Source organism: Semicossyphus pulcher, unplaced genomic scaffold (genome assembly GCF_022749685.1).
Source record: "Semicossyphus pulcher isolate SPU_LCO1_2020_fin unplaced genomic scaffold, fSemPul1.0.p SCAF_22, whole genome shotgun sequence".
NCBI classification, from domain to species: Eukaryota; Metazoa; Chordata; class Actinopteri; order Labriformes; family Labridae; genus Semicossyphus; species Semicossyphus pulcher.
The window spans coordinates 4,517,443-4,527,523 of record NW_027211696.1 but is presented as its reverse complement, the minus strand read 5'-3'; the positions used below and the strand labels follow the sequence as shown (position 1 = coordinate 4,527,523).

The window sequence follows — 10,081 nt, the reverse complement described above, 5'->3', positions numbered from 1 at the left end:
TAAGAGTGGAAGTTGATATATTTAAAGTCTTTATTGTGTTGTTTTTTTTACATATGCTACCTGCTTTATCACAATAATGGATCAGTTATTGGCTCTCAAGCTTATAATTTTCTTTTGCAAATTGATTTCCACAAATTATACATTGTTGTACATTATAAAACAAATGTTATTTTCTAAGTTTAAAGACGTTCAAAGAAAAATGTAAAGAATTATTTGAGTTTAAGGGGTTAAAATTGTGTTCTGTTTGACGTGTGCTACATTTTTGTGGGTGGTAATATCAGCTCCACTGAAGTACTTTGAAGGGGTAAAAGAAATTTGTGGTGTATGCTAACGGTAAATTGCTCATCACAACATTTGGCCTGACTTTGATCAAGCTCTTACTGTCACCATTATTACTCTAACCTAGACCTGTGATCCTCCCCTCCTCTTCCATTTTCCAACAACACTGAAACTTCCTTGCTTTAGGGAAGTAAAGCATTAAAAGAAGTTCTCTAACCCTGGCATTTTGCCCTGATGAAGACTTGTTGGCAAAATAAGATTTCTTTGTAGAGGCTGGAATCCTCCATGATTGGGCCTGTGAGCTTTACATGGAGGAGGACGTTTCTGTGGCTCACCTACAGCTGGAATCACACAGCAGGTTAGAGAGCCAAGAAAATCAGATATATCTGTAATTAATATCCCATATTTTGACACCACTAATGGATGTCTGAATATTTGCTGTCATAATGTCATTAATCATTATTTGCACATTTCAAACTTAGCTCTTTGTGTTGTCATTTTTTAAAACTTAAAAGAAATGTCTGAGGCCTGTGGCAGTGACGAATGACTGACACATGACTTTAAGCATATCATGAAAACTAATGGTCTGAATGCACGTGCACTCTGCACATCAGAAGGCGCGCAGCGAGTCTCCTTGGAAAGGCCTGGAAGTTGAGGGTGGAGTTGGAATGATAATCGTAGGAAAGATAATTATTATTTTTCTTTACCTAACACTGGCTTGGAGCAATAAACAACTCCTTATCAACTTTTGACCCCAGCTGGAGACAGTCCTCCATGGAATACATTTCACTGTTCTAACTGTATTTTGCCTTCAGCACATCAAATGAACATAACTGAACATGTTTCATAAGAGAAAATCTAACCATCAGTGGAACAGATAACAGGTAATGTTACACACTTTTATGTCGTATTGTTGCGTGTGAAGTCTTAAACTTAATCCCTATGTAGTGTGAAGTAAATGGAAAGACTGTTGTACTGCTGTTCACAGCTCCCTTTAACCTCCTGACACTGCTTAGATGTTTCTATTATGACTACATAAAATAAGTATTGGATGACAAAAATTCAAGTCATAGTAAAATAAGTAAAAAGAAGTAAATGTGTTTTTATTTTCTTGTCAGACACCTCAACATGTGGACAGGAGAAATCTGGGATCAAACTGCTCCCCTCTAAAGAATGGCCAACCTACCTCAGACCTCATTCTGCGCAATGTTAGTGTTAATCACGTTTCATCTATAGATACTTCTTACTGAATTTGTCTGAATCAATGACTGTATATAAAGATGGACGACACGTCTCCATCTGCTCTCATTGAACTTTCTTGAAGCCAAAATACGCCCCGACGCGGGTGCCGGCATCTTACGCTGGTGATGTGATTTGGAGCCAGAGACTGCGCAGTAGGGATCGGCTGGGGGAGAAACTTCATGGGAAAAAAAACAAATCTCTATTTCTATTCTACATAGAAATGTTGAATCTGTCGTTATCATCACTTGTTTTCACTATTGAAACCTTTAAATGGTTAATTAAAGCAGACACATGAAGGTTGTTTGCATGAAAATGTTACATATATTGGTAATTAAAAGATTAAAATCTGTAAAAATATAATATTGACCCTCTCCTCTAATAACGTTTTTATTAGCATATTGATAACAAGCCCAGAACTTTTCCCAGGCTGGACTCCTACAGTGTTTGAATTAGCTTGGTGTTCAAAGATATCCTCCAATACATAACTCTGTGTATTCATTTTAATTTCTGACTTTGATAAAATGACTTTAAAAATGTCTATATTGTTCTTTGAATCAATTCTCCCCTGAAAAAGCCACTGTAAGTCAAAGCTGGTGTTCTCTGTAATTGACAGAAGCAATAATATTTGAAATTGGCGCCACAGCTGTGGAGAAAGTTGTACAAACAGCTTGTGGTTTTGCCCATTCTACATTCCTACAACACCCAGCGTGCATTGCGCCCCTCCCTCTGAAAGGAACGGCCCAGTGAGAGACGATGGAGTGAAATACTACCGTTTTCGCTGCAGGCAATGTCTCAGAGTGGTACAGAATCTGAAATACGACGAGAATATACCGGTGGATCGTCTAAAAAATCTTTTTGAACGATTTTGAAGGAGACATGATATCGGAGACTGGCGTCCTAGATTGAGAAAGTTTAGTTTGGCGAGCTACCTGGCCTTTACGTTTTACGTAGTCTGGCGGAGGAAGAAGCGGATAGCGTCCTCCAAAGGCACAGAGACAAATTGCATTTTTTTTTGTAACATAATGGCATTAGCTCCCCATAATAACATGATAGGACTGAGGTTGAAAATCAGCAAACTGGCCCTTTAAGAGAGGATGAGATTTGCTATGTTTGGTTCTAATAACTTTTTAGTATGACAGCTTCTGATCACATAGTATCTCCATGTAGACGTGTCATTTGACTTTTTAAAAAAATCTCTTGCAACATTTTATTTTATCATACATTTCTTTTGCATGTTTTCATTTCTGCTAATAACCCAGTTAGTTGTCATATTGACTGATTACAAAATGACCCACAAACTTCTTGAATTGATAGAAAAATAAGTGCATCATTACCTGGAATGTACTTGGATACGAATAAATGAAATCTGAAAAATGTTCCCTAATAAAACGGTAGACACAGGACGGTGGTGGGGGTTGGTGATTAAGGCCCTTTGGATCCAGTACGCGGTGTGTATGTGTGTGTGTGTATGCCCACAGGACACCCTGGATTCCAGTAAATGCTTTTTACCATGAACACCATTTTTGCTTTGATGCTGTGACTAACGGCGCAGTCACACAACCACTTCCATCACCACTAACCGAGCAGCCATGCCTTTCCTGCTACGGTGTCATTTGCTGTTAATGTCACGTTTGTTTTTGAAATCAAACTATTCATGTTTACACGAAGCAGATAATTGAACGTGTTGTGAATATCAACAACTGCAATCATGCGGTCTGCTTCCCCGCGAAAAGCTAAAGGGTCAGCGTGTAAAACTCTGTGAGGTTAAGTTATCTGGAAGGTTTGTTTGCTCATGTTGGGAAATCGCACATCAGAATAGATGGATTACAGTAAGCAGCCAACACAAAAACACCATTTACATCATCACTGTAGTCGGGTCGGATTATGATTTCACACAAATAAAATCTGTGGGGTTTTATGTTATTCTTACTGTCCCCACATCTTTGAACAAAGGAATGTCCCTCTGTGAACGGCTCTGGTATAAAGTCAAAATAAATCAATTTAAAACCACAGCACTGTCTCCCTCTCCACTTTTTTATGCTGGGGAAAAAGGAAGTTTTTAGACATTGTTTACTGGGATTACATAGATGAAGCTCTAACTTCCTATATTAGGCTGCTCCTTACAGTTAAACATCTTAGTCGCTGTTCAGGTTTCCTTTATCACTGACACTGATATTTTATTTTGCTGTTGCACTGTCCTGGGCATCATTTATGTCATGCACATCATCAGTTAGCTTTTTAAGTCTTTTGTTCCAAAGGAATGTACAGAACAAAGACCAGCAGGTAAATAAATCATTTGTAATCTGTAGGCTATCAGTGCAGCAGTCAATATGTCTAGTCAGTCTCGTGACTTTGAGCAATGGCTTCTTCTATCAGTGGAGCTGTTTCTTTATCCTTAATCAACACTTGTATAGTGACGTTTTGTGATATATAATAGCGAACTCCTAATATATCCTTTTATATGAATGGTAAATGGACTGTACTTATATAGCACTTTTCTAGTCTTTCTGACCACTGCATGTCACATCCACCCATTTACACACATGGCAGAGGCCCAACTGTCAATCAGTCATCACATTCATACCTGTGGGCTTTGCCACCGGGTGCCATTTAGAGTTCAGTTCACCTTCGACCTTCCACTTGAAAGACGACCAACTCTACCAATGAGCGACAGCCACCTCATTCTTATGATTGGTGTTAGCCGACATGCCTGGCTGGTTGTAATGACGATAGTACAGTCATGGCGTCAGATTGTATTCTTGTAGAGTAAGATGCAAAGAGTAGTAGCCTCCATGATGCCACCCGTTGGTTTATGTCGGGCATTTTGACTCCACCATCTTGATTGTGAAGCCACAAGTGACCTTATCTGAACGACAGGGTTAATACCAATGACTGTATATAAAGATGGACGACACGTCTCCCTCTGCTCTCACTGTCAGAAATGGAAGCCAAAATAGCCCCTGTGACGGGCGCTGCCATCTTGCGATGGTGACGTCATTTGGAGCCAGAGCTGCGCAGTAGAGATTGGCGAGTGGAGCTGCCGTAGTCACTTCCGCTAACCAAAACACATGTAGGCCATGTCTACACGTAAATGGAATTTTTCAAATGTAGCTTTTTCTCTGCGTTTTGGCCTTTTGTCCACACACAAACGCCGTTTTAGGTAACTGAAAACTGATCTTTTGTAAAACTCTGGCCAGGGTAAAGACTTTTGGAAACTGTAGACGGGGTAAACAGTGTTTTTGGCTTGTGGCGTCAGGCTGTGCGCCGTTATCTCCTTTGTGAAGTGTCACAAATGAGGCAACATTCCTTGCAAAATGACGGACGTGACATAACAGTGATGCTTCTAACCTTGCTAACAGGACTTTTTACATGTGTACACATATATATATGTACAGTTACTCGTACGCTATATTAAGGAACAGAGGCGTCGGGATGCACTATGCCATTGCAGCCCGCCAGGTAGTCTTCCAGCAACAGATTTTTAAGACTTTTGATTGTCCACGATTTTCTTTTTGTTCCTTGCATGACTGGGTTATATTGCCACCTGTTGGTGTGGCATTCTCATGACAGCGTTTCTGTTGTGTTTTCATTTGGACGGGGATTTTTTGGGAAACGAAGGAGGCAAAAACTCTGTTTTCAATAATACACGTGTACATGTAGACATGGCCTTAACTTACTGAAAACTAACAGCGACGATCCCGCATGTCGGCGTGTTTAACAGCTGAACAGCTTCTTGTGTTGGTCTGAAGCAGACATTCATAGGTACGGAAACTTCTATGACTGTAGTGATTGTTTAAGTTACGTCTCCTCTCGCTGTTCCTACTCTGCCAGTCCGGAACAGGAAATGTAAACGTAGCTAGTAATGGGCTAATACACTAGCAATAATAACATATCACATTCAGCAAAAACACAAAGGAGGGATATTTGTACACTTTAACATATGAAATTTTACACGCAACTTTTGTCTTCCCATTCCTGCCCGCTTCATAACCAGTCGTGACCAGACCTCCTCTACCAACCAACACAGACAGGCCATGCAAGTATGCAGACAGTCATACTTCAAATACAGTAAGACATGCGCCCATACACACGCACACACATACAACAGGCACACATAATTGCAGATAGCAGTGCCAGGTCTTTTAAATGAGTTTAATATGCTGTGAAAGAAGTGGACCATGGTTGATATGACTGACCATCTGTAAATGGACTGAGTCACATGAAGTCAAACTGTTACTGGAAGCCTTACACAGCTTCTCCTCTCTCCTCTTCCCTTCTACTCATCTGTAAAATGAATGGACACATCTGTCCAGCAGTCTGTTTACTGAAAACCATGTCTTATGCGGTCTTTATTTGGGATTATAAAAACATCAGAAATGTGTGTAGACAGACTGTGCATCCGCACATACAAATCCTGGACTATAGATAGCAATCTGGAAGCAATTGCCAGTGTGCATACACGCTCGAGCCATTTGTTTATTGCTATTTATGCTTCTCCAACTTTACTTTAGGCTAAAACAATCAGAAACTGAGGTTGTGTTTATACTTAAAAAGTATTAGAACTTCTGTTTAGCAAATAAATAATCACTAATTTCTCATTTTAGTACTCGTAATGAGAGAGTGGGTCACCTGACAGGATCAAATACATCCACCTCCCAGTCTGCGTAAAACGAAACATATGTGCTCGTTTCCATATTGTGAAATCCTTTTGAAGACTGTCTAAAGAGGGAGAATCAGAGGTCTGCTCGGGAAGCCCTCAGAAGAGCCCAGCGCTGTTTGATCTTCACAAACAGAGACGCTTTAAAGTGGAAATGTACAGATGGGCCATAGTATCAGTATTGACAGGGGGTCACTGAAGTCCATAACCGGCTTCAAACAGATTCCCTTTCATGAAATAATAGAGCTGCATAAAAATGTTGCATGGTTTGTTTCGGAAGATTCGTTTCATGTGTATATGAAGGGACAGAAGCAAAGACTATAAAAGGCAAGCATTAAGAATGTCATTGATCATTTTCACGAGATGTTGTAAAACTATTCATCAAAACAATCTATCCATAACCTTCACAATAAAACACAGAATGTTGTTCTGCTCTGTGAGCAGTTACTGTGTTATTTAGTGGATTCCTGACTTGACCCTTGACCCCCCCCTGGACTTCCTCCTGATCCCACTTGTAGTTTTTGTGAAGCGCTTAAACACACGCTTTGATTTTGCTGCCCGTAATCCCAATAAATGATGAAAAAAAGAGCAGCAGTTAACAGGTCCTACCTCTGACATATGTGATACTGCACAGAGCCGAACAGGATGACGTATGTCGGATGAGTATTTATGTAAAATATCCTCTGTGGGCTAAGTGGGGGAGATAATGGAAATAAAAAACAGGTGTGCGAGTGTGTGTGTGTGTGTGCCTCTCTACAAACCACACGCTTCCCAACCTTTTCAGACATTAAAGACGGAGCTGCTGCAGGTGTTCCTTTTTTTTCCTCCATTTGTGCAGATGCAACATAAGCAAAGCTCAGCATACAAACACATGCACACATGAGTAAATCCTATTTTTACCTCTTTTATTGTGAGCTGGAAACAGCTTGGATCAATTACGTCGAGACAGATGTAATTTTAATCAAGCTGCATATGGATGATTGACATTTTCTTTTAACTTACACAACATAACTGGACATGGTTTATATTTTTCCAGTGCTGTCACCGGTCTTTGCATCTGATTTTCACACATTTTTAAGTGGACTTTTTTGTGCCCAGGTGGTTTTTTCTCACCTTTTTCCAGTCTCGGAAAAGGGTGTGAACACAAAAGAGAATTTGAGATTAAATGAGGCTTTTATTTTTGGAAAGATTTTCTTTGGACTAATAAAAAACAGTGAGGCAGAACAGCCAGATCCTCCGGTCTTCAGATCAGAGCGTGCTGGAGCGACATCACTCAGTCTGTTATTCTGTTTCTCTCTCTTGTTTGTGTTTTGGCTCCCATCCCTCCCTCCATCCGTCTTTCCATCCGGTGGTAGAAAATAAAATCAAACAGCTCTAGATGGCAGGACTAAACGTGGTGCAGTGCTGTCAAAGCCCAGACTAGTGACAGAAACAAGTTGGAGAAAACAGAGAAGACTGAGTGGAGGAAAGCACAGCTGGTAATAATAAACATCTCCACTAGGAGGAGCTTTAGCAGAGTCATGTAACAATCAATTGCACACAGATGGACAGAAACTATGCGGTACTGCTCCATCAAGTAAACTATTAAAACATATATGTGTAATCTATATCTATATAATCTAACTCCTCTTCTCTATATTATTTCCATTTTAACTGGCATTATCGTGTCCTCTTGCTCAGCACAGAAATTAATTTGTTATAAATGTAAAAAAGTTGTCTTTTAATGTATATATTTTTTTCTTTTCCCCCCACTGTCAGTGAGTTTCCACAGCTTTGATATCACAGAAAATCGCGTCTGTGCCTCACCCTGTTTCCCCCCCAAGCCTGATCTTTGACTGCAACCATCAACATTTGAAAATGAAGCGCCCTAAGTAATTCCTCGCGACAACAACCCGTTTTGTATTTACTCAGACGTCTGACAACATCAACATGTGTCCGCTGCCCCCGTGTGAACCAGCAGTTCGACGGTAGGCCGCCGAGCATAGAGCCAGAGCGCAGAGATCGGCCCACACTGTGAGTAAAATCCAATACCTGCAATTTTACCTGACATTATCTAGTCCCTTCTCAATGATTTTTAGAGGGTCTGTGATTGAAGGGTAGGAAGGAAGTCAGGGGAGAATTTGCATTGCACAGTTTAACTGATCTAGATTTCGTATTTCCATGTATTTTCTATAAAGATTTATTCTTGTCTCGTGCACCAGTGTCTGGCTCGGAGCTTATAACACAGCACCTAATGTCTGATAATGAAATACAGAACAAGAAAACCAATGATCAGTAATAATATGTCAAAGTACTTCATTTTTGCAGCCCATTAGGCTACAAACACATGGGCCCTAGTTATGCTCCATGAGGAACACCAAACTATTCAGGTATCATACTATGCTTTCCTTTAAATTTATGGTGATAAAACTCATTCTTTGAGTGACCTTGTGTGCTGATCTAAATTAAAACTTGCAGTTCTATGGTTTCCAAGTCTGTGCTCGGATGTAACGCAGAGCAAATTGCTGTTATTGCGGGTTTTCTCATGTAAATGCAGCCAGTTTGTGAGGCATTAACTACCTATGGCATAATCTATCCACGGGATCAGCAATGGCTCCTTTAGACTGCCCGTGGGCTTTTTACAGAGCGACAACAACAAAGTCATCGGTCTGAAACTTAAAATAAAGAAGGTGGTGATTCTGTGAATTAACACCAGGGCTACAAGCTGTTATCAATCGAGCTATTAGTCCGTCTGTTTTCCTTATTGTAAATCTTAATGGTCCTAGAGGTCTGCAGGCTAACACACCTTGTTTATTGACATGACTGATGTGAATGGAGACTTTACATGTCGCGGGCGGGGTGATGTTTAATCAGATTACTGCTGAGTGTGCGTGCGTGTGTCTCTGTGTGTGCGTAACAGACAGAGAGAGAGAGAGAAGGGGGATGGAGGGGGTTTGTCCCGGGGAGGGAGGGTTATTCAGGCGACCCAGGGGGTAGGTAGAGTTGCCGGACGGAGATGCTCACACACATACACACGTCGCGCGGAGAGAGAGAAAGTTGCAGAGTTGTAGAAACAAACACACTCGGCAGGCAGGCAGGCAGGCAGTGTGTGTGTGTTCAGAAAACTGAAGCTTTTTAGACTAGAAAGTGCAACTCGTGGGTGCAACTTACTCATTCACACAGACTCACATTCAGCAACCGAACAACTAGGAGAAGAATTAAGATTTTTTTAAACCATCTTTTTGCTCCAGGTGCGTTGACGCCGCGCGAACCTGTTGCTCTTTTTTTGGCTTAAAACTCTCAAACTTTTTTGCAAACTCGCGTAAACTTTGCTGGAAGACCATGCAGAGAAGGGGTTGCAGTGAAAGCAGGGTGATATGACCCTACGTAAACTCGAATGACCACCTCTGTCTCCCCCAAACACACGTGAAACAGCGGCAGCAGCAGCAGCGCGTCCATGTCCAGGCTCGAGCCAGCATGACTCTGTCCGGCGGTTTGTCGGATACTTGTCAGCTCGTTTTACGCGACCGCATGGAGCCGGGGCTGTGGAAATAACTGAACTTCACTCATGCTTTCTCGGGAATAGTCGCTGCAACAGTCTGGGAAGCGAACACAAGCTGCCGTGCACACTTTTGGAGAGAGAGAGAGAGGGAGCTACGATGCGGGGCACTTTGGGCGCTTTCATTCAGTCCTGTGTGATCCTCCTGGTCCGAGCAGACCAGTGGAGGCTGAAGGACTCCGCCAACTGCGAGCTTAACAAGAAAGTAAGTCATTGTGAATTTAGAATAAAAGTTAAATGCACTACTTATGTGTTGCAAAAGTAGTGGTTATATCTAGTTCTGTATCTGGTTATATTTGGATTTCTTAAATCTGACACATTTTGTTTTATTTTGAAGGACCGGTGTCAGAAAGGACACTTAACTA

At 41.2% G+C, this 10,081-nt stretch overlaps 1 protein-coding gene across 1 annotated transcript in view; it reads left to right on the top strand.

Moving 5' to 3' along the window:
* Positions 1-9,203: 9,203 nt before the first annotated feature.
* Positions 9,204-10,081, top strand: part of trabd2a (TraB domain containing 2A) — a 73,217-nt gene continuing 72,339 nt past the window's right edge. The window contains exon 1 of the mRNA XM_069673346.1: positions 9,204-9,921. Within this exon, the coding sequence (XP_069529447.1) occupies positions 9,817-9,921 (105 nt within the window). The 5' untranslated portion in view covers positions 9,204-9,816. The remainder of the gene's footprint in view (positions 9,922-10,081) is intronic.